Below are 25459 nucleotides of genomic sequence, written 5' to 3' on the forward strand. Positions count from 1 at the left end.
CCAGAGCTCCGGCGAGATCGCATGGACTCCAAAGTAATCCTCTCACCTCTTCTTCCAGAATTGAGGATTCTCCCTCTCGAAACAAGGAAAATCAAGTTTCAGTATGTGATTTCCAAAGCCAGATCCCACACTTTGATGAGAGTACTATGTGTACTTGTCCCTATACACATTGAGAAACGATGAATCGAATTGAATCACGCCCTGTGTACCTTTGACCAGGGTGGGCAATTGAGTCATTACCGACCCATATGTCGGCCCCCGGTGTTCACGTTCGACGCGGTGGCCAGTAGGCTCGTGGATCGCCGGAGTAACTCCCAAGATTGTTGCGGATTGCGCCTAATTGGTGAGATCGGGCGCTTGCTCCTCTTCTGGTTCATGCACAGGTTCCCTCAATCCTATGTGTTGCTGAATCCAATCCACTTGATGTCGTAGATCCTCCACCGTCTTGTGCAGGGTATCCACTCATTCCTCAGTGTACTTCAGCGTGTTCACCGTCTGCTGGATTGTCTCCATCCGCTTCCTTTGTTCCTCCTAGTCTTTGTTGTACTTCTTCAGGAACTCCGCAAACTGGTTCTCCATCGTCCTTGTCTGTTGTTGCTAATGCGTCGTGAACAGCGGCTTGAGGTAGGGGTTCTCGTCGGGATATCTGGATGTCGCCATATCCAAGAACTCCAGTTGTGAGGCAATTCATTGTATGGGTGGTGAGTGCAAGGCTCTGATACTAGAATGTCACAGACTCAGTGGTAATTGGAGGGAGGAGAAAGAAATGCAGAGAAAGAACTCAGGGATCAGAGGAGATCAAATAGAGAGGTGGAGCAAGAGATATCCGACGAGGTCTAGAGGAACCCCTCGCCGCCAGTTCTTTCGTATTCCATACTGTTTCACCGCGTTCGCGCTTGGTTTATAAACACACCGAGTTCTGTTACAGTGTCCTGATAGTAAACTGTAAAATAAACTTAACTCACAAACTCCCGTTACAAGACAGTTAATCTCTCTCTCTCATTTACGCCTCTGTCCTGACAGCCACCCCGAGTTAGATTTTTTTTCAAGTTCTTCCTCCGCCTGTTTCGGTTGAGCCTGATAGTTTGCAGGATGTTTGGAAAAATTGAAGGTGTTGCATTCTCCCAGGATCAAACTTCTGCATACATTGATTTCGAGAAGCTCGAAGATTCAATTTCTGCACAAAGATCCTTGAATGGAAAAACTTTAGGCAGCACAGAATTGTGTGTTGAATTCCATAGGTCCAAGAGTAGAGCGGTGTGTATCGATTATCGTTTACTGGATTACTGAGTCGTAATTTCTCTGCTACAAGTTTGCGAAGGGATTTTTCTTATTACAACTTATTTGTACTGATTTGTGTAGGAATGGTCAGAGGCAAGCAACTTCAGTGGTAGAGTGTCAGGGGCTCAGGGCCACCGGGTGAAAAGAGAGGCACTCGTCCTGCAAAGGTATGCTCTGTTGCTCATTGGCAGGATCTCAGTTAACTCTATAATGTTTCGTGTTTTTTTCTCGATAATAAAGCTTTATTAATTTTTATCGTCATATTAAGATGATATAACTGTTAAAAAGCATGCTCCCAAATTTTACATAACTAATATATACATAGTAAAAAAGGAAATAAAACAGAACAAAACAACCTACTCTAGAATAAAACAGGTTTAAGAAAGTAAATGTAACAGTGCTTCCGCTTCACGGTTCACCGTCGCCGCCGCTGTTGACACCAGCATGCCAAAAGCGCTTGCAGTCTAGTCCATCGCCCATCACGGCAAGAGAAACGGTGGCCCAATTCTAGAATGCCGGGGCAAATCCATGAAGCTGGTCCATGTGCCACTGGATCGGAGCAATTGGCCGCTCGCCGGTGCATGCTACCGCCGAGCTGTTGCCCATCTTTGAGTCTGAAACTTTACGTGGTATTTCTCAATCGAATTACCCATCTTTGCGATCTTTTTCTGAATTTTTCGTCACGATCTGACAAGGAAACGGATTGAAATACGAGGTTAGGGGTGGTCAGTATTTGAGATACCGTCCAGCGTCCACCCCAAGTGTAGATTTATCTTTTTCAGTTCTCCCTACACGGATGAGCCTGAAATTTTGTATGTTGTTCCTCCGCTTCATTACCCATCTCTTTGATTTGTTTCAAAAATTTCTATCACGATTTGATTAGTGAACTAAATGAAATAGGAGATCCGAGGTGGACGGTTTTTGAAATACCGACCACTCCGAGCCCAACGAACTTTACCAATTAGCGCATGAGAAACCGCTTCTTCCTCGAACGTAAAAAATTATGTATAATGGTAATCTATCTTTAGAAGATACCACATTTAGTAAATCCTTAATTGTCAATTATTAAGTCCTAAATCCTGATCCGACATAAATGGTTGTGGTTGTTGTTGTTGAGCTAGGAGGAGCAAGTTCAAGATCAAATAATTTACGAGCAACCTTTGGCAGCTTGTGGTCTCGACGCAATGCGCGATCTTGTTACGAACGGGATGGGACAAGGGCACGTGAAGCCCCTGCCTGCCTGGGCACCTCACCGTCGGTGCACTGCAGGACCGCATGGACGGCAATCATATATTCATATCGCACTCAGTCCCTCTTGCTCCTTTTCCATGCAGCACACAAGCGGTGCCATTTCTTTTCTTTTCTTTTCCTTCTCACCGGAAAGGACTAGTTATTTGGTAGAATTCAAGACTCGACTGTACTTGTACCGACATGTTTGGAACACGTGAATTTAAAAACTTCTTAAAATTCAGTTTCTCCGGATCAAATGGGGCTTGGAATCCTTCAACTTGATGCTTTGGGGAGGGCGCTGAGACAACGACGGTTGTAGCAGGAATGGACAGCTCCTTGTGAAAATTCGGATAAATTCCTTTTCGTGGCGTCCACAAAAAATCTGTATTGGAAACGGGGAGTCCGTCTCATTCAGCCATTCGGCCTTGGCACCACCAAAATAGAAGTTCTTCTTATGGTTGTCAAACCAGACATAGACTGTGAACCGCTAATAGCCTAACATGTAGAGATTGGCTCTGCACTGTACTCGTGCCCTTCGCAAATGGGTGGCCGAAAGCTGTTTTCATCTTTTCACGGAATGCAGATACACTAAGGATCTATTTGATTGTCCGAATATTCTCAGTCTAGCTTGTATGTCTCATCTAATCTAAGTTGAGATAGGCTGGAAAGATATAGTATGATCTGTTTGATTAGATGTATATGCTCAGTCTGGCTGAAAAAATATTATGTGATTATCCGTATGAGTATATATTATATAAGATTAAAATAAAAAATAAATGTTAACATACTATTTATTTTACATAAATACACTCTATAATACTTAATTTATCATATTAAGTCTTAATCTAATTTAAAATATACTAATATGAGTTAATATTCGCTAATTACCTATCATTAGCACTAATCCGCTGCATCTCCCCAGCCTAGCCTGAGAGAAATGGCCGATTCCGGCGTTTCCCGTCGGCCAGGCTGGGGCATGCAATTGCATAGGCAGGTGCAGTCTCCAGCGAAGATGCAGGCAACCAAACGGCGTGCGCTTGCACGCACGGAGCCATATCGGCACGTTGCTCCGCACGTGCAGGCATCCAAACACGCCCTAAGCGCGTCTGGCGCCTGTTGGCCATTTGGACTACCCAACCGACCACGGGTAGCTTGACCTCCAACATCCACGACGTATAGCTGGTGGACATCCCCAAACATGCCACGGAAGATGCAGCGGATTACAAGGAACAACCATATAAAGTTTAAAAATCCAATTCCTCCTGCCGAAATAAGAAATTCCTTGGGTTTCAAAATTCAAGCGAGCCTAAAAGTTGGAGAATTGTTAGTTGCTCACCTATTTTGTTTTTCCTACCTCTAAATACAAACCCGTTATTCATCTAAGCCCGATTTAGGACACGGAAATTTTTTCCTTCCTGGTTTCTGCTGGAGTACACTTCTTCTCACAGACTACGTCCGTACGTAAATATGCTACCATTTCTCAACGAGAGGACGCCTATATCTATGTGCTATGAATAAAACTACAAAATATATCTAGGTTTACTAGACGAAAGCATTGTCCAAAATGGTGCATGTAGGCTGACAGAATAATGCGAAATAATTAGGGGGCATTTTTCAAAAGAAAATGATGCACTGAATTAAAATAATGGTCAAGAGCAGTGCAAGTAGCCTGCCACTATCTCACCAACCCCAACCTCCAATTTTTGTGTTTCCCGTCACGACGTTACCTACTCCATTTTTTTATATATGTTTAGGTGGGTCTAAAATTATTTTAGAATCTGATTATTTTTATGTAAGTATATATATAGGGGTTAGAAAGCGTAAGACTGTGTGTACAGAGCATAGTCACTCAGCTAGATGTTTAAGGTTTAATGTTGTGCTTCAATTGATTTTATAATCTTGTATGTTCAATGTTGATCGTAATTTTCAAATTTATAATATCGTGAGTTTCAATTAATTCAATATGAACAGTTGATAATCATTATAAAAGAAAATATGTCTTAATGTCATTGATAAAATTCAAGCAGAGCTTAGCAACAAGGTACTAATTGCTTTATCCTTGTCTAAAAAATCAAGTACTAGCTTTGATCCTTGTCTAGAAAAAGAGAAAATAGGGATAAAAGCGAAGTGGTTGCAGCACTAGCTAGCAGTTGGAGCAGATGTATTGCACGATAGAGTACTAATTGTCATTGTTGTGATTGATGATCTTATTAGTTGTTTCAATATTTGTTTGAAAAATATCGATATTATTGTTTTTCTTTATTATTCAGATTACTCATATGATACTTAATTAGCAAAAAATAATTAGATTGTGTGGTTTGTGTCAAACTTTGAATCATTATACGGCTTAATCACATTTATTGAGTTGGATATTTTCTCCAAAGTAAACGAGAATGATATAATTGAGACTTTCATAGCTATAAGAAAAACGCAAAGTGAAGAATCTAGAATAGTATTACAATATCCTATTTATGTAAAATCTTATTTCATATTTGAATAATTTATATTGTATTTTTTGCAAAAATTTGAACATATTTGTTGAATTTATGATATTATGATATTTTTAATATATTTGTATTGTGCTTTTAGTAATTTTTTACTTAGATATTGATTTCACAGTCGTATAAAAAATTGAGTTCCTATTTAACACAAAAATTCTAGCTCCGCCACCTTCTCATCCTATTTCTCTAATGCATGATCCTATATACTACTACTACAAAATACGAATTACTAGTAATACTAAAATATATACTTTACTACTACTCCCCCTAGTCCATACATTTAACTACTATTTTCTTTTAGAATATATGTATAGAATCCAAAAAATTTATATGATTATGAAAGTATTTTTTAAGATAAATCTACACGTATGATTTCTATATTTTCAAACTAAATATTTATAAATTATTGGTAGACAAAATTTTAAAAGTTTGATCAAATATTGACTAAAACGTCAAGTATTTATAATTGGCGAGAGTACATGTACTTTGATGCATCATGCATAATCGATCATGCCTAACCACTGAAACAAAGCTTTTCTAAAAAGCATCTTTACTTAGTGGAGACACAATTGGCTTGGCCTGGATCATTATCACGTCCTGCAAATAATTTCCTTTAAAAAAAAAAAAAAGAGTGTGATATGCAGATCTTAGCTAACAATAAGAAAACAGTTTGTGGTACAGATATTTTATAGAGCATCAATCAGGTGCTCGTATGTAGTCCTAGGTTAGCTAAGCAAAAGTTACTGGACAAATTAATACACAAGGGGCTAATTTTTTATACAACAAATATACCTGGCTTTTTCCATAAATTCAGAAACTACTGCTGCACAATTATTGTTTTAGGCATTGGGCAGCCACTTGTAATTTGTTGATAGGTGGACACTGTAAAAAATGGTTCAAAGCAGGCCATGATGATGTGATTATTGGAACGAGCCTAATTTATGGTGATCTTCCACTTAATATGGACAAGTACAAACACCACATAAAATGGGGACCGGATGCATGAACTTGTGAGAGTTCACAAGTGTAAAGAGTTCGGGTCCATCCGCAAAAGAGTAAGGGTCAATTTTTTATATGCTATTGGAAAGTTGTCTAATCCACTTTTGACCAGATTTTAACTTACGGGCTTGTGAAAAGACCATTTTACTCTGGTGGCCCACATTGCAGCAACTTCTTTTTCATTCTCTCATCCTTCACTGCTTAGATGGGGACTCTGCATGACGACGGTTCTAGACGCTGCAGACTTGTCGTGGCTATTGTGATCGAGCCGCCCATACTGGAAGTGGGCACATGGTGCGGGTTCGAAGCCGACCTCATCGTGTCGTAGGTTCGAAGCCTGTGGGCGAGTCTGAATAGGGCAGCCGCATGGCCAGCACAGCGCGAGCTTGGTGGCGGTGAGCAGCGCAGCGTGTCAGCTGGGACAAGTGGTAGGAGGACAACCACGCGATGAAGAGCATGTTGGTGTGAGTCACGTCCGACGAGCCCGACCAAAGGTGGCTGGCGTCGAGCGCCCAGGCGTGGCGGTCCTCAGCAGACGCTGCAGTCCACACCGTCGATGGGCCCGAGGGAGAACAACACACGCTCAAGTAAACACAGATCACAGGGGAACTCACCACGGGTGGGATTGAGCAACGGAGGAGCAAGGAGGTGGTGCGACAATGAGGGGTGGAGATGTGGCCGAACATGGGAAAGAAGATGCGCGGGAGGCTCGATTCGGTGGGAAAATGACGGGATCCACGCGGGAAGGCTCTGGGACGACCTTGAAGTCCCTCCTCCTTGCTCCTTGGGGTCGGTGAGGGCGGATCTGCGCTCAGTGGCTCAAGATTTTCCGGCGGCGGCGCTGAGTAGAGGAGGTGGAGCTCAGTTGCATTGCGCTCTAGTCTTGGACGAGAGAGGAAAATGGAGGGGACTAAGGGGATAAGGTGCTTGGCGCCCTTCACTGGACCGACGAGGATAGTGGTGACTCACCGACCGCACCCTCTAGTGGCTCCGAATGGCGGTGGTGCATGTGGAGTCATAGGGAAGGAGAAGGAGGAGAATAGGGGAGGAGGAGAAGAAGAGGGGTAGGATGGGCATTTCGAAGTTTGACTCATGGATAAATCCAACAGATCTGATGACAGTGGCATTTAGGGGTATATAATTTAAGCTCGGTGGCACTTGAGGGAAATGTGTGTTTTCAGTGGCATATCTAAGGTATGGGATGTATCAATGGCAAATAAGGGAATGTTCCAAAGAGTAATGTTTGCGACAGCCATGTGATTTCACTATTGGCAACTCATCTAGCACATGTTGACTGATTTGAAACAAATGCTAAATGTGCTTCGAAATAGAGTCAAGTTGCCAATTAATTATTTTACTCATTTTTCGCATCTAAATCTAATCTATTCACTACATGCCAAAATAAAACACTATAAACCCCATATGTACCCCTACATACTCACCCACAGCCACCCCTTCCCTCCTGCATGTTCCATCACTCGCCACCTCACAAGCAAGCTCAACCACTTGACATAGCTATCGTCGTCATCCCCTCTCCTTCATCTGCTGCAACCACTGCCATCGCCTTTCATCATTTCTAGGAAGCCTAACTCCTTGCCATTTGCAACACCTCAACCTCTACCACCGCACCAAAGACACGTGCAACACACATGACCACATGTCATGTCCTCAGGGATAGCGGAGACATGTCATTTCATGCCTAATGTTCCTCGTGCTACATCGGTCGTGCCGAATGTGTCTCGGTGCCATCGCCTTAGAGGAAGACTAAAACACCCCTAATAGAGCACACAAGTAGCTCAGTGATCTCACGAGATAAGTAAAATTAGTTAAAAGTGTATCTACCTAGTTTTTAGTTGATCGAAGAATAGCAGGTCCAGAATGGTAATAATTTTAGCAAATAGCAAGCCAGTCAGAGCACACAAAGCTAGGAAAAAGAAAGAAAATGTCAATCCTAATCTCAGGGCAAGAAGAAAACATGCTTGTAGTGTGGTGGTGTGTGCTGCCATTGTGCAGCTCACCCACCCGGGTTTGACGTTGAGCGTCGATGGGTGTTGCACTAGCCTTAAAGCTTGTGTGAAGCCACAACATTGTCCTCTGGCAAATGACATATTCTTCATTTATGTATGTAGGTGTAGATTTGGGTGTGCGTGTGTGAAGTGGACATGAGTTTAGCATATGTTTACATACTTAAATCTGTACTCAGATATGCTAATAACATAGTGGTAAATAAGAGATAGTACAAAATTACAATAGCATACAAACAATTATTAAAAAAAACCCGTACGCCACATCACTAAAATGTAAAAAAAAAAACCGTGCGCCACACCAGAACCAGATGCCCCCTCCCTCCCTCTCAGATCTCTCCCACCAACCAACCCCACACCCCCAAAACCACACCAAGGGGAGGAAAAGGACTTATAAATAAGCCCCTCCAAACCCCTTCCCTTTCCCGTGCTTCTCCCTCTTCATCGTCTCTCTCGTTGCCACCCCTCCTCCACTCCCTCTCCCTGGGTAAGCAAGCGCCAACTCCCACGCCTCTTCTTGCCTCCCTCTATGTTTGGCGGGTGGGTGCCGCGGGATCCGTGCTAATTGCGCCGCTCCGATCTGGTCCCGCGGGCCTAGTAGCGGAGGCCGTCTGCTTGATTGCCTCGTCCCGTGGGCTGATCCGCCCGTGCGCCTCGATCCGGTTTTTTGGTCGGTCGGATTGTTGCGCCGCACGAATGGAGGATCGATCTGAGGTCGCGTCAGTTCAGTGGGTGGGTAGGTTCGATCCAAGGAGGAGGTTGGGCTGGGTGTGTGGATCTAAGAGCGTCTCGATCGAGTGGCTCCGAAGAATTGGTTCTTAGTTTTCAGCTTGTTGCTTCGTTGAGTTTGGATTAGATCTGGTGTTTCTCGGTGCACACTTGAATCGGTTCAACACGCGGTCTCGGTGGCCTTCTGGGGTTTCGGATCTGACTCTGGGGTTTAGTCCATGTTGACTTCGGTGACTATTATGTATCATTTTTTACTTGTTCCGTGTAGCCTCGTTGAGATCTAAGGCATCTTATTATTAAATATGATCTGTCGGCGTAATTTATTTATGCTCGTACCCATGCATCAAGTGTCATTTGACTGCCAGTACTTGTGACTAGATCTGTGACTTTAGCCGTGCCGGCACAGCCGGGCGTGCCTCGTGCTATGTCGTGCCATGCTCACGAGGCATGATCGTCCTTCATGTCGTGCCGTGGGTGGCCTGGAAATGGCACGGTCCAAGTCCCAGCTCTAATTGTGTCTAGATCTCTCTTATTGGAAATTTGTAATATACCATATGCTATGTGTATGGATTGTTATGTGCTGTACTGCTGTCCTAGATCCACCTATAGGTGCTATGAGTCAATGATAGGGACAGTGCCCTCCCACACTTTTAGTTAGGTCTTGTGTACCCGGTTGGTCAGCACCCACCACTGGGTGTGAGGCTTATTGGTGAAGGTTGGTGGTATACCTAACCTACCTACCCACCTACCTACCTACCAGCAAGGTTAAACATTTTTGTTTATTGAAAGTTGAAAATATTAGTTTAGTTTTAGTATTCTTTTGAAACCAGTGGATCTGATGGTAGAATGCGATGCATAGGAACCTGGAGTTCTTGATTCATCTTATTGGTCTAAATGGATAGACTGTAATGTTTGTTGGATTTTAGTAAACCAACATTTAGTGACTCAGCAGCAGTTCGATTAGCAAAATGTAATTGAATGGTTCTCAATCCTTTTTTTTATAAACATGATCTTAACATTATGGTTATCATGCACAATCATCATCTCTGTTGCAATCCCATTGGTTTCCTGTTCATGCAACATTTTTGCGCATCAAGCTAATTGTAATTCTGTTAATTGTATAGAAAGATGGAGTCCCACATTGTTGGATACCCTCGCATGGGCCCCAAGAGGGAGCTAAAGTTTGCCCTCGAGTCTTTCTGGGATGGGAAGAGCACGCTGAGGATTTGGAGAAGGTTGCTACCGACCTCAGGGCCAGCATCTGGAAGCAGATGGCTGATGCTGGGATCAAGTACATTCCCAGCAACACTTTCTTGAACTACGATCAGGTTCTTGACACGACTGCCATGCTTGGCGCTGTCCCAGAACGCTACTCATGGACTGGAGGATAGATTGGGTTCAGCACCTACTTCTCGATGGCTAGGAGCAATTCCACTGTCCCAGCTATGGAGATGACCAAGTGGTTCGACACCAACTAGTAAGTCCAATTGCTTCTACTAATGGTAATTTCCAGTTCAGCTTTTGTATTCAATATTTTTGCTAATGAATTTGTTCTACTTTACAGCCACTTTATTGTCCCTGAACTGGGTCCTAACACCAAGTTCTCCTACTCTTCTCACAAGGCTGTTAATGAATACAAGGAGGCGAAGGCGGTATGATACTTGATAATTCTCCTAATATTAATCCCCTACTTGTATACTTGATTGTGCAAGAGTTGCTAACACATGCCTATTGATACTGACATTTTAGGTAGCCAATAAAGTCATTCATTAGTTTAGCATGCTTCCTTTTATTAGTGTTCAAGCATTTTTTTTAATCCTACAGTTGCTTGATAATTTTGGATTAGTAGAGAAGTTGGGTTGTACATCAAGAAACATGCTTAGCATGATATTTTGGAAGGTTGTTACTGTCAAATCAAATTGGTAATAAATGTGTGAACTAATTAACTTTGAGCTTCATGTTTGAAGTGGGGTGCTAACACTAATTGACAAAAAATGGTATCTTGATGAGAATCTTAATGTCAGACTACCAATGAAGAATGCTTTTAAGCATATTAACATGATGCTAAGTTAATATGATTTATCTGTGCCAAGTTTGTCTCTGTGTCGCTTTTATTGTTTTTGACATGCTCATTTGTAGATTTTTAGCTTGAAAAGGATTCCCAGTATAATGTGTTGTCTTATGCCATAATCAGTGGTATATGGGAGTAGTGACATTACTAGGGTTTCAGTGTGTTGTTGACTCTGAAATAAAAAAATAGGTGACTTTTCTTACAAAGATGATGTCTCCTTGCTTGTATGGCTTATATGTTGTTGATTCTCATGTAGCTTGGCATTGATACCGTGCGAGTACTTGTTGGACCAGTCTCATACTTGTTGCTCTCGAAGCCTACCAAGGGTGTGGAGAAGGGTTTCCCTCTTCTTTCCCTTCTCAGCAGCATCCTCCCTGTCTACAAGTAAGATTATAAACAAGCTTCTAACTACTATTGGCTCTAAATCTTCAGTTGATAGTCTGATATATGGATATATGATTATTGTAGGGAGGTCATTGCTGAGCTGAAGGCAGCTGGGGCTTCATGGATTCAGTTTGATGAGCCCACCCTTGTCCTCGACCTTGATTCTTACCAATTGGCTGCATTCTCTGCAGCATACACAGAACTTGAGGCTGCACTTTCTGGATTGAACGTGCTTATCAAGACTTACTTTGCTGATATTCCTGCAGAATCATACAAGTATGTTATTCACTTCGCTAGTGTACCCTTTCACAACCATTGTTCCCTTCATAGTCACCTTTTGTATGGACATAATGCTCACTGTTCTTTTGCAACTACAGGACCCTAACATCCTTGAGGAGTGTGACTGCTTATGGTTTTGACCTTGTTCGTGGAACACAGACTATTGAGCTTATAAAGACTGCCGGTTTCCCCTCCAGAAAGTACCTCTTTGCTGGTGTTGTGGATGGACGCAACATTTGGGCTGATGATCTTGCTGCATCTCTCAACGCTCTCTAGTCTCTCGAGGCTGTTGTTGGAAAGGGTAAGTATGGTTTCACTATTTCACAAGATTGCATGTAGTTATAACTGGCAGTATGTGATAATGTCTACCATTTATTCAGACAAGCTTGTTGTGTCGACTTCCTTCTCACTCATGCACACCGCTGTCGATCTTGTGAACGAGACTAAGCTTGACAACAAAATTAAGTCTTGGCTTGCTTTTGCTGCCCAGAAGGTTGCTGAGGTGAATGCTCTTGCCAAGGCATTGGCTGGACAAAAGGATGAGGTACGGCTCTTTTGCTCTTATTCTCAGTCCTCTTAACTAGAGCTTGTCATTTCTTTTTGCCATTTGTACAAACTTATGCTGACCTATGCATTACTATATAATGTCATCTACAGGCTTACTTTGCAGCAAATGCTGCTGCTCAGGCCTCGAGAAGATCATCACCCAGGGTGACAAATGAAGAAGTCCAGAAGGTTGTAAGTACCTGGGGCTTAAGGTCTACACATGCTAATCCGATGTTGACATGTACCAACCCCTTTCTATGTATCCTTACAGGCTGCTGCTCTGAAGGGCTCTGACCACCGCCGTGCTACCAATGTTAGTGCTAGATTGGATGCACATCAGAAGAAGCTCAACCTTCCAGTCCTTCCCACGACCACAATTGGTTCATTCCCACAGACGGTGGAGCTCAGGAGAGTGCGCCGCGAGTACAAGGCAAAGAAGTGAATAACAGACATATTAATGCTTCACTAGTCTGTATTGTGGTTGTATCACTTACCAAAAGTTCACATCACAGGATCTCCGAGGAGGAGTACGTCAGTGCCATCAAGGAGGAAATCAGCAAGGTTGTTAAGATCCAAGAAGAGCTAGACATTGATGTGCTTGTGCATGGCGAGCCGGAGGTCAGTAGTATTATTGGTGTCTGATGTCAACTAGTTTTTACTATGTTTAAGAAAAGAAATTATTATTTATTATGATTTGTGATTTTTTTATTCTGCGGTAAGAATCTTTACTCACATCTGAGTAATTTAATTGGCGTATGTTTTACAGAGAAATGATATGGTTGAGTACTTTGGTGAGCAACTCTCTGGTTTTGCATTCACTGCCAATGGTTGGGTTCAATCTTACGGATCATGGTGCGTCAAGCCACCGATTATCTACGATGATGTGAGCCGCCCCAACCCCATGACAGTTTTCTGGTTGAAGACGGCACAGGGCATGACATCTCGCCCAATGAAGGGAATGTTGACTAGTCCAGTCACAATCCTTAACTGGTCCTTTGTCAGGAATGACCAGCCAAGGTTAGTAACTTTCACAGAAGAATGTAGTTTACAGTGTTCAGACATCATCTTGCTCTTCCATTTAGAAGCTGACATATTTCTCCCACCTTCCAGGTTTGAGACTTGCTACCAGATTGCTCTTGCAATCAAGAAGGAGGTTGAGGATCTTGAGGCTGCTGGTATTCAGGTTGGCAATTTTATGTGTATTGGTTTCTCAACTTGTCAAGAGGTTCAGATACAGTAATGGTTGATCATATTGCTCATGTTACTTCGTTATTGTTTGTTGCAGGTCATCCAAATTGATGAGGCTGCTTTGAGAGAAGGCTTGCCACTTCGCAAGGCAGAGCATGCTTTCTACGTGGACTGGGTTGTTCACTCCTTCAGAATCACAAACTGTGGCATCCAGGACACCACCCAGGTAACCTTTTGAACTGTGTTTTGGAGCCTGAGTAGTATCATATCAACATTTTTTTTGACATTCCAACTGACATTCTTTTCTTGACAGATCCACACCCACATGTGCTACTCCAACTTCAACGACATCATCCACTCCATCATTAACATGGATGCTGATGTGATCACCATTGAGAACTCGCGATCCAACGAGAAGCTTCTCTCCGTCTTCCGTGAGGGTGTGAAGTACAGCGCCGGCATTGGCCCTGGTGTCTATGACATCCACTCGCCCAGGATCCCATCCACCGAGGAGATTGCTGACCGCATCAACAAGATGCTTGCGGTGCTCAACACCAACATCCTCTGGGTGAACCCTGACTGCGGCCTCAAGACCCGCAAGTACACGGAGGTCAAGCCTGACCTAACCAACATGGTTTCTGCTGCCAAGCTCATCCGCACCCAGCTTGCCAGTGCCAAGTGAACTATCTCCGCAGTGGCTTTCCTATAATTGCAAGGAGGGTGTCGTCCTAGCCATTTTTTCTGAATAAACTGGATCTCATTTATCTGTTGTGTCTGTTGTTAGGCTAGTTTTCTTTCTTGGGGCGATGATCGCCCCCGCTCTTCCCTTTGTTACTTCCCACGAATTTGGTGGTTCTGAGGCAGTTGTCGGTGTACTTGTATTGTAAAATTGAGTGGATATCTGCAGTGTTTTATCCGCATCGCTGAGGTGTTACGGCTCAATTTGTGGATCTTGCATTGGCAAGAAAATTGTAACCAGGGCAACTCTGCTCTGCTTCTTTTCACACAAGATGCTTTTACTTTTAGCCATTGAAACTTTAGGAGTGTGATTTCTGTGTGCCACACTCTTATACACTGATCCTCTGTTCTGGTCAATATGTTAACAACTCATGAGTGTGTGCAATTGCAAGTTCACATCAACACATAATTACAGGCAACACTTGACAAGTTCATTTCATTGGGCCACCTATTTGAACAGCACGCTAGCTAGCTCCTCAGGGCGCGCCACACGGCCACGATGATCCACATGAGCACGGCCGCCGCCGCAGCAATGTTCACCAGCAGCTGCCTCGCCGGCCCTGGTGCTGGCGCCGGCACTGTCCTTGTCGTCGGAGCCTCACCATCCACCACCTTCCCGCCCACTTCATCAATCTTTTCCCTCCCTTTCCTTTCTGGCTTCTTCTTTTCCTCTGGTGGTGGCGGTGGCGGTGGAGGTCGTGGCGGTGGTGGTGGTGGTGTCATCGGAGCTTCACCATCCGTCACCTTCCTGCCCACTTCACCACAAATCTTTTCCCTCCCTTTCCTTTCCGGCTTCTTCTTTTCCTCCGGTGGTGGAGGCGGCGGCGGCGGCGGCGGCGGCGGTGGAGGCGGTGGCGGTGGTGGCGACGGTGGAGGTGGAGGTCGCGGTGGCCGTGGTGGTGGAGGCCGCGGTGGTCGTGGAGGCGGCGGTGGAGGTGGTGGTGGAGGCGGCGGCGGCGGTGGCGGTGGAGGCGGCGGCGGAGGTGGTGGCGGTGGTGGTGGTGGTGGAGGTGGAGGTGGAGGTGGAGGTGGTGGTGGAGGCGGCGGCGGTGGTGGTGGAGGTGGTGACGGTGGCGGTGGAGGTGGTGGTGGAGGCGGCGGCGGCAGTGGTGGAGGCGGCGGTGGAGGCGGCGGCGGCGGCGGTGGCGGCGGCGGTGACGGTGACGTCTTGAGGTCAGGCGATGGCGGCAGCGGCGATACCACGGTGTTCGCAGCTTTGATGGGGAGTGTGATGATGAGCTTCTCACCCTCGAACCTGGCGCGGACGGCGTCGGTATCGCAGTTGTCCGGGAGGCGGATGTCCTTCTTGAACCGCGCCCACCTTCCTCCCCACTCCAGGCGCTCGCCGATGGCGCGGAGCACGCCGTATTTGTCCACCTGCACCCTCACCTGGTCCTTCCTGAACCCCGGGAGCGAGATCTCCACCACGTCCTGGTCATCGGCGGCCTGCTTCCACTCCACGGCCGGGTCGAAGTCGTCGAAGGCTCGCTTGTCAGTTCGCCGCCGTGGCTCCATGGCCACCGGTCTCCGGAACAAGGCACTCACTTTTGCGGTGCCGTGAGCATGTATAGAAGATGGAGAGCGACCTTAACGTGTTTATATGCAGTATTCTCAAAGAGGAATTGGCCCCGTGTTGGACGCATCATGCATGCTCCATGGATGAAGGAGGAAGGATCGCTTGATGGAGACGCAGAGCACAGCAGCTGACATGGAGTGAATTTTGTGCGTTGGGTCACCTCCTTGCTTGGGCAAGGACATGGTTCCTTTCTTGCCTGCACTGATCAGTTTCCTTTTGCTAAGTAGCCACACACATCTAGCTACTGTAGTGGAGTGCTAAATAAAAACGAAGGCAAGATCGATTAAAACATGTGTGGCTTGCATTGCCGGTTTCTTATGTCCATGTCCTAGCTCCAAAATTAAGGTCACTTTGGGTATGGCTCCAGCTAAATAAAGTGATTTAAGCCACAATTTGAGTATTTGTAAACTAAAATGAAAATAAGATAGCTCATCCAAACATGCTTAGTGTACTCTTAGCTCTAGTTTTATGAATTTTGGAGCTAGTGATATATGAATCCAAGAATTTTTAGAGCTGAAACTCCGACAAAAAGACTCTAAGCGAGTACTCCCTCCGGTCACAAAACATTAGTATCTCGGTTTGCGTGTAACAAAATCATCTAAACTTTGACCAAGGATCATTATTTCCTATATATTTTGTATGAACATTTTAAAATAACACTGATAGATTTGATTCGAAATATAGTGCTGAAAATTAAATATTGACTTAAAGAGTAGGTATACCTTGTTGTTGTGTAAGACCTTGGTAGATTCAAAATTCGCCGTACTTCCTTTTAGTACCTGGCTACGCAAGTGCTTGTGCTCGATGTTGAGTGAAGCAAAATAAATTCTTTTTGCAACGTTTTTTTTTTTTTGCCGATGATCGTTCTTTTCTTAACTCAAACATTAGCAGAGCAATGTAATATTGCTTTTTTAAGGGAAATGTAATATTACTTTTTCTAAGGGAAATGTAATATTTATTTTTTAAGGGAAATATAATATTGCTTTTTTTTAAGGGAAATGTAATATTTCTAGTTTACGGGCGTGCACCAGTTGAGTTTGCAGCCCAAGTAAAACTGATGTAATGCGATCCAAGCCAACGGGCTTAGGCCCGTACAACAATAGCGGCCCAAAGAGTAAAGAGAGCACAAGTAAAGCATTGACACTTAACTGGGCCTTGTCTAAAAGATTTTTTTATTCATATATATTTTATTTTCGAAATTTGCAAAAATGTACATCTATTTTGAAAATTGATAGAAATGTACTCCATAGGTTACGTGATGGGTTTTTATCGCCCGGGACGACATGAGTACATTTCTGTCCATTTTCAAAATAGGTGTACATTTTTGCAAATTTCGGAAATAAAAAATATATAAATAAAAAAGCTCTTGTATAAAATGATTCCTTTCTTTTACTATATTCTTTTGCAATTGATAAGATTTTTTTCACCAGCTATGCACTCGAAACTTTCAGAGTTCATTATTGGCTGTGTGGCCTGAACTCAAGAGGGACACAAGTCTATCAGTTGGACGACATACTATACTAGGGAGACTTTCAGTAAAAGTCACGGCATGTTAGTGGTAAATAAAGCACTAAATCATTATTAGAGAGGAGTAGCTTGCAAGGGAAATTACCAACCCAATTTCTGAAGAAAAAAAGTTACACGTTGCCGTTGCCTGCAAACCAGGCAAGAACAAATATAGATGGAGCTAGCAAAAATCCATGTCTCTCCCGACGCAACCTCAAACGGAAAGAGAAAGACCCAGCGATCTGCGTCAGTAGAATGCCTGACAACATGCTTGAGAACGTTGTTGAAGTATGCAGTGCAGAAGAGGTGTGCAGAACCAAAGAGGATGTTCCCTGCGTCACCTTTCTGGCCTCATTGGAGCCAACCGCTTGCAGATGATCCTGAACTGGCTAAGGCAAGAGCAATCGTGAAGAATCTTTGCAGATTTTGTTAATCTATTATATTATTATTTGAGTGTTAAAAGGAGACACCACATTCACTCTTAAGATTACAAAATTACCACGTTAATCAGAAAAAAGAAAATAATATACACCACTTATTGTTATGAACATCTAACGGTCTATATTAGATCAAAGAGTCAATATCAAATATGATTAGTCAATAGCTACATTAGGAATTAAAAATTATGAAAATTTAGCAATTCGAGTTTCATACAATTTGGAAAGTAAAATATCTAAATAAAGAGTTCGAATAAAATAAAATAATAATAATTGAAATTGGGGTTGTAATAGGAAAAAGAAGGATCCATATCAAATATAGTCTTAGAAAAAATTCAAATTATTATATAAATAAAATACCTAAATAAAGAGTCCATGTAAAATACAATTAATTAATAGGTAAATTTCATAAAAATGATGATTTTTTCAAAATTCTTACTAAAGTAATAGATTAAGAAGTACTATGTAGATCAAGATTGTCGTATCAAATAGGCAGCAGGCAAGTTAAATCTATTCTGATTTGATTGGACTGGCTATGTACGATTTTGACAAATGATGAAAACGTATACAAATTGAACCAATATATATATATATATATATATATATATATATATATATATATATATATATATATATATATATATATATATATACGATTCAGGTACAAGTTTAAAGCATAAAAAAATTTCTTCCTCTAATGTAATTTTTATACTTATTCTAATTTTATGTGTTTTGTAACTAAATGACACTTAACTCATAAAAAACTATAGATACTATTTTTTAATCAAATGTTATCATGACAAAATAGTATGGTGAGACTAGCTATGCTCTAGTATTATTTATATTCTTAAAATGATTGTGCTAGTACAATTTGTTGATATGTTCACACACACACCTAAATCACCTCCCCCAGAGATATCGTTCCTTGGATGATTGCACACTTGCATATGACCTTAGGAACGTGAATGTCTTCATATATTCAGATGACCTGCACACCTGCAGTTTACCTAAAAGTAGGACTCGTGATCAGATCACGAGTGCCGACCATTGATGCCCTTTTGAAAGGCACGGCCCACCATTGATTCCTCTTGGAAAGGTTCTAGCTCCTTCTTCTTCTGGTTTGAGCTCAAATCATCATGTTCCACAAGAACTTCGGAATGAATAGAGAACAGGGGGAAGGTGATGACACCATATGATGCCGTAGCTGCAGGGTGAAGTACCTTCAGAGAGGATGTCCTAATCGATGGTGCCAATTTACTTTACCCTGGGTCACAGACATGTCACAGTGCAATCGCAGTGGATAGATTGGTCATGGTCGATCGTGTCCTGTCCTGATGCTGCACACCCATTCATATCCCGACTGTGATTGTGTTCTTGCGCTCTGCATGATTGCATCCTCGTCCTGGGTCTTCTGAACTATAGTAGCCATCTCCCGTTGCCTTGACATGACTCAGGTGTGACGGAGAGTCGATCAGTGAGGCGAGAGCCAGGACTGCTACTGCTGTGTCCTTGCCTTACCTGACGATCAATGGTACGACCCGATGATGCTGACTCTGAGTTGGTAGCTATGGCGCGACATCTGAGCTGCATGCAGTCTGGTTACTGACAAGCTTGCAGCTGCGGGGGCGTGTCGTCCATGCATTGGCCAGGAATTGGTTCATCATGTAAGAGAGATGAGAGATGAGAGGAGTAGCAAGCATCCATGTCCATCCATCTATCGCAACTTTTCTTTACTCTTTAAGATGACCCTGGTTCTTAGCAGTGTTCAAGTCGTATTATACCATCTCCTGCAGACTGCAGTGTTGCTGATGAAAGCAACCTTTCTTCGTTTCTGCCCAAACTGATGAATCCAAGAGCAGTAGCTATGCATATTGTACACATGGTGAGTTGACACAGCAACACGATAATAAGAAAGCAATAATGCAGCCCAGATTAGCACCGGCAGGGAGAAAAGAAATCGAAAGGAAATCAGGAGAGGAGCAGAAGCATCAAGCTCAAGCTGATTCAGCACCTCAACTCGAGGAAGGGGACCTCATGAGCTGCCACTCGTCCTCCTCCTGTCCCCCACACATTTTCCTGCCAAATTCCACACGAACTCTGCAAGCAAATCAAAACTCCCTCTCTCTCTCTCCCTCCCTCTCTTTCTCTCAACCAAGACCAAGAGCACACACACAGGAGCACTAGGACAGGACAAGTTGTTGCCGCAGATAGTTGCATCCATCATCCATCATCCATGCCACCATAGCTCATCATCACCAGAGACTTGCTAGCTCTCTGTGTCCTCCCATGGCGTTCTTGCACAAGCTCCACAAGTGCAGGCGCAATGCCGTTGCCGCCGTCGCGAGCGTCTGCTTCCTGGTGCTCGTCCTCGTCTTCTCCGTCTTCCTTGCCGCGCGGCACGTCCACGACGTTGCGGGAATCTTTGGCGCTTCTGGGATTGAGGCTTCCTCCCTGCGCCAAAAAGAAGAGCAGGGGAGCTGCCAGGAGCTGCAGTCGCTGCCGGACGACGGCGCGAGGTGCCGGTACCTGGTGTCGCACACGCCGTGCGCGCCGCAGGGCTACGTCGACTACCTGCGGCTCTTCTACTGCGGCTTCGGGCGGGCGCCGTGGTTGGGCGGGGCCGCACTCGCGCTGTGGCTGCTCGTTCTCTTCTACCTCCTCGGCGACACGGCGTCCGAGTACTTCTGCGCGTCGCTCGAGGGGCTCTCCACCGCGCTGCGATTGCCGCCTGCAATCGCGGGGGTCACGCTCCTGTCCCTCGGGAACGGGGCGCCGGACGTGCTCTCCAGCGTCGTGGCGTTCGCTGCTTCCGGTGGAGGTGGCGAGGACGCCGGGGACGTGGGGCTAAGCAGCGTGCTCGGCGGCGCGCTGTTCGTGTCCACGGTCGTCGCCGGCGTGGTTTCCATAGCCGCTGGAAACCGAGGAGCCGTGGCGATCGAGCGGCGCGGGTTCGTGCGAGACGTGTGCTTCCTACTGGTGGCGCTGGGTTACCTCCTCGCCGTGCTGCTCACCGGCACCGTCACCGTCTGGGCCGCCGCGTCCTTTCTCTCCCTGTACGCCGCGTACGTCCTCCTCGTCTGGACTTCTCACTGCTGCGCCGCCGCCAGCGACGACGACGACAAGCTGGAGGGCAGCAAGCCCGAGCCCTCCGACCTCGCCGCCCCTCTCCTCCTCGACGGCGACGAGCCGGTGCCGCCTCCTCTCCCCGTGTCCTCCAAGCCCACTGCAGCGCCACCGCCAAGAACCTTCTCCCGCTGCGTCCTGGACGCGCTCCAGTCGCCGCTCTACCTCCCGCGCCGCCTCACGATCCCGGACATCGCCGCGCGCCGGTGGTCCAAGCCCTACGCCGTCGCGTCCGCGCTCCTCTCCCCTCTCCTCCTCGCCGCCATCTCCTCCCCATCCAGCCCCGCCGTCCTCCTCCTCGGCGCTCTGGCCGGCACGCTCCTCGCGGCCGCCGCGGCCCACGCCACAGCCACCTCCGCGCCGCCCAACAGCCGGTGCGCCCGACTCCCGTGGCTCGCCGGCGGGTTCCTGATGTCCGTGCTGTGGTCGTACATGCTGGCGCGCGAGCTCGTCGCGCTGCTCGTGACCATCGGCTACGTGGCCGGCGTGGGGGGCAGCGTGCTGGGCGCGACGGTGCTCGCGTGGGGCAACTCGCTGGGGGACCTGGTGGCCGACGTGGCAATGGCCATGCACGGCGGGCCCGGTGGGGCCCAGACGGCGGTGTCGGGGTGCTACGCGGGCCCGGCCTTCAACACGGTGGTGGGCCTCGGCCTGTCGCTGACGCTGGCGGCTGGGGCCCGCTACCCGGAGCCGTACGCGATCCCGGTGGACGCGTCCGTGTATGAGGTGGTGGGATTCCTTGCGGCGGGGCTGGTGTGGGCAATGGTGGTGCTGCCCATGAGGGGGATGAGACTGGACAGGGTGCTGGGGGTGGGCTTGCTGCTCATCTACCTCGGCTTCCTCTGCATTAGGTTAGGGACTCTGAGTTTCAGGTCACACTTGTTTCTTCCTCTGCAATCTTCATTAGGTAGGACTCTATTATATTAAGAGGCATTTGATGGTGGTAATTGCAATTGGATCATTAATACTTAGTTATATATATACAAACATATATATAGATCATAGGGCCATGTCATCTCTCTTTAATTTGTCTTTCAAATTTAAATGGACATACACATAACAAATTACTAGCATTGTTGGCGTGGGCAGCTTGTGTTATTGACATCGCTGTAGTTTGTTCGATCACTAATATATTCAAATCATGGTTCACACTGCACAGATGCATATTGGATTTTTCTTTTAAAAAAATAAAGACACGAGATCTGCCTATTTCATTGCAAAAGAATCGAAGAAGTAAAATAAGTAAGTACAAAGTGCCAAAACGAAAAGAAGGAAAGGAAGCAAAGCAAGAGGCCGGCGATCGAATGTCATTTTTTGATAAAGGAAAATTGAACTAGCCCGGATCAAACAACATCGGAGCTTTCAGTTTCCTGAAAAAGACCAAGAGAACATATACGAGTTGAGAGTACTCAACTTCAGCTGCTGGACAAGCATGCAGATTGTTTGGAAAGAGGCCATTGTGTTGACTTGCATGCATCTACCTAGCTTGTAGTCCATTGGAAGCTGTTAGAGATTGAGACTATTGCCCTTGGAACTCTCTTCTGTGAGCATATCGATCATTCGAGAGAAGAACTGAAGAACACATGCATGACTGCGTCCGCATCTGAAACACACATGCATGATTACGATCGTCGTGTTTTCTTGTTGCTACGTGCGTATGTATGCATGTTTTGTCTGCAATGCGCATGCAGTTTGGTTCCTGCTTCATGCCGAGCTGGCTGGTCCCTTGTCTCTGATCGATGTGCAGTGTGAAATTAAGGAACGCGTGCATTGTGCATATGATAAACGTTCTGCAGATCAATGGAGACAGAGAGACCCCCATGGGCCATGGACACGGCCGTGGCATGCACCATGAGTCATACTTCATACGGGGCGGCATACATAGATGCAAACTGAAACCCTTTCAGTTTTCTTAGAAAGGCCATGCCAGTATACACGAGGTGAGGGTACTACTGAACTTGTGAGGCTCCAAAACCAAAAGCATTTTTGCTTGGAAATGAGCAGCAGAGCAGACTGTTTGTTGTGGTAATTAATTTGGTCGTTTGGAAGTAGTTCAGGCTGGCCATCTTCTAGGGTTGCTCGCTGTATCCACTACACCACGACACAGTATCATCGATAGAGCATCGGTCGGCAAAGGGGCCAGCAACAACACTCTATTGGCCGGTAAAAAGTTGACAGAAAAAAATGAGCCGTTGTAAGCCCCGTCAGTAAAAGTCTTGCCAACCGATGATCTGATGCCGTTGCGTAGAATTGCCGACCGACCGGTTTTTTCCCGACCGATAATAGTTTTGCCGACCGATATATATGCCAACAGGTCGTTTGTCCTTATGCATCAAACATGCTAAAAAAATCATACTGATAAATTGTTTCATAAATTTTAACAAATCTCTACTACTTAAAAAGCACCTAGTGCTACCTTCACACGATCTGCCTCCACGTCCTGCAGACTAGCCTTAAATTTTACAGAAATTACCCACCTTATACCACTTGATAAATACTCGATTTCCTTCACCCGTTCGGCCCGCACCCCGTCTCCCTGACCCACCAACGCTGTGTCCCCTCTCATCGTCTGGGCCATCACCACGCTCTCTTTTGGGCTGCCGTGCAAGGAGATCTACATCGGCGGGCACCACGGGGGGCGGCAAGGACGAGAACGCCCAATAACCTATACTATTTGCTGTAAATGTTGTGCTCCTGTTGCAACGCACGTATATTGAACTTTGAACTAGTATTCAGAAATTTTATTACGGTACAATTAATCTTGACGTTCAATCATTCTTACATCCACACATCTATGGAACCTACATGACATCTTCATGCGTAACCCTTCATTCGTAACCGTAGATGACATCATATCTTGTTTCTTAACCCTTCAAGAAATAGACCAGTTTTACTCAGCAAAACCTTGAGCTTGCAAGCTTGGTCCTCGCAAAACTACCTGAACAAAGGTAATTTGTAGGATAAAGATAGGTAATTAAAGAGGAGTAAATAGACGTCTTAATAAATTTTTTTTGAAACTGATGATATTCTCTTATTTAATCACAGAACTCACCTTAAAATCTTAGCGAAAGCAAAAACATTAGAAGAACTATTTAAAAAGGAAAGTTTCGAGACAACATGATGACACTTATGATATATGATCTATAAGTTTTATTCAAGACCATTCCATATGTCTTTGTGCACAAAAACTTACAACTTTAAATTAACACAAGCTATCTAGAGAAGAAAACCCAAAGTTGATGATGGAATAGTGGTAAGAGAATTCAATACCTACTTGTATACATGCGTGTGAATTTTATTCCTCTAACAACAAAGAGAATGACTTCATAAGGTGCTGAAATTTCAGCCCAAAAACCAAAATGAAAAATCGCATACAAAAGGAAAAAAAATTCAACAAAACACAGAGCCAATAGAATGAGACTAGAAGTAGATGAACTCGAACACGGGATAAAACTTGCATTTCATTTTAACAAGAGATCAACCTTATTTTATAACATCTCTCTTAAATGGCTCGGTAAAACCTTTGGTGAGAACTCTCTGGACACCGGAATGTCTGGTGTATGCATCTCCACCAGACTAGCCCTCTACAACATCTCTGAAAAAAAAGTCCGATGAGCACAAGCCTACAACACCAAAACATCTAGCGATTTGCGCCAAAAACTTCTTCTCTGTAAGAAATGGTCTGACACTTATGTTGCCCTCACACTGGAATCTGGTGTACATATGAACTTCAACCTACAACACCAAAACATCTAGCGATTTGCGCCAAAAACTTCTTCTCTGTAAGAAATGGTCTGACACTTATGTTGCCCTCACACTGGAATCTGGTGTACATATGAACTTCAACCTTCAAAATAAAATGGTCCGACGTTCACTTCCAGCTCATCGCCGAAACATCCGATGAGATCAAAATATCTCACATCAGATAATCCGGTAAGAACATATTCTCTGGACTCACGCCAAATCCATTCTACACTCCAACTTTAGTTAGCTATATACAAATACATGCAAATACAAGCTTAAGCCAAAGTTCAACTTAAATCCAACTTTGTCAATGATTTAACACCTGTAAACCAATACACTTATCTACTTGGTTTCTCACAATCGTGCACTGAGCTGCAGATGTTACATTATTCTGATTGGCGATGATAAAGAACATCAAGCAAGATTGTTGTCTTTTACAATCAATTTCTAGATTAATAGTTTTAGTGTACAGTGTACAGTGTCTTGACAAGACTGAAGTCTTTCCTCTATAGTAGCAACCAGTGCACGCCAGACTTAGGGCATATTCAGTTCGCGTCTAAGTTTGTCACACTTAGGGTTTGTCACGTTATAGATTTTTAGATAACTGCTTAGTTGACTGCTACAGCAGTATGTCACACTTTATTAGTCCTTGTCTCACATATCATACACTCAGTTTTTTAACTAACTTTACCACACTTACAGCTAAAAATTTGCTAGCCACACATTTTGTGGCAACTCATACTTGACTAATATTAAGTATGACAACTTATGCTCGAACCAAACATACTCTTATTTAACCTCACATTCCTCCACTGAGACATAGCATATGTAATATGGTCACACACTAAAACACTTGAAAGTTCAGTGAAACCATGCATGAACCAAATATAAATTCCACTGAATCATTAAATTCTCTAAAAATGCAAGCCATACCAGCTTGGAGATCGAAATATCGAATAGGGTAGGTGTGACATTCCATCGAGCATTATTGTACCAGCTACACCTGCATTATTGCACTCCAGATTGATGCATTATTGCATGCTTACTCTAGGATAGGAGTGTAGGACTGCGGAGCAGGGTTCACGAAACCGGTAAAAACTGTG

The 25459-nt window shown here is 44.7% G+C and overlaps 2 protein-coding genes and 1 pseudogene across 2 annotated transcripts; 2 read left to right on the forward strand and 1 right to left on the reverse strand.

Annotated features, from left to right (window-relative positions):
* The first annotated feature begins 9892 nt into the window (after positions 1-9892).
* Positions 9893-13914, forward strand: LOC133905084 (5-methyltetrahydropteroyltriglutamate--homocysteine methyltransferase 1-like; annotated as a pseudogene).
* A 524-nt stretch (positions 13915-14438) lies between these two features.
* LOC133904635 (22.0 kDa heat shock protein-like) lies at positions 14439-15485 on the reverse strand. Its single transcript, XM_062346104.1, has 2 exons — positions 15171-15485; positions 14439-14582 (listed from the first exon to the last, which is right to left on the reverse strand). Exons 1-2 carry the CDS (start codon positions 15483-15485, stop codon positions 14439-14441), a joined length of 459 nt encoding a protein of 152 aa, XP_062202088.1.
* Positions 15486-19308: 3823 nt separating this feature from the next.
* LOC133904302 (cation/calcium exchanger 1-like) lies at positions 19309-21579 on the forward strand. Its single transcript, XM_062345770.1, has one exon. The coding sequence runs from the start codon at positions 19776-19778 to the stop codon at positions 21537-21539; it is 1764 nt and encodes a 587-aa protein (XP_062201754.1). The 5' UTR covers positions 19309-19775; the 3' UTR covers positions 21540-21579.
* Positions 21580-25459: the final 3880 nt, after the last annotated feature.

The sequence above is a fragment of the Phragmites australis genome, chromosome 22, assembly GCF_958298935.1.
Source record: "Phragmites australis chromosome 22, lpPhrAust1.1, whole genome shotgun sequence".
NCBI lineage: Eukaryota > Viridiplantae > Streptophyta > Magnoliopsida > Poales > Poaceae > Phragmites > Phragmites australis.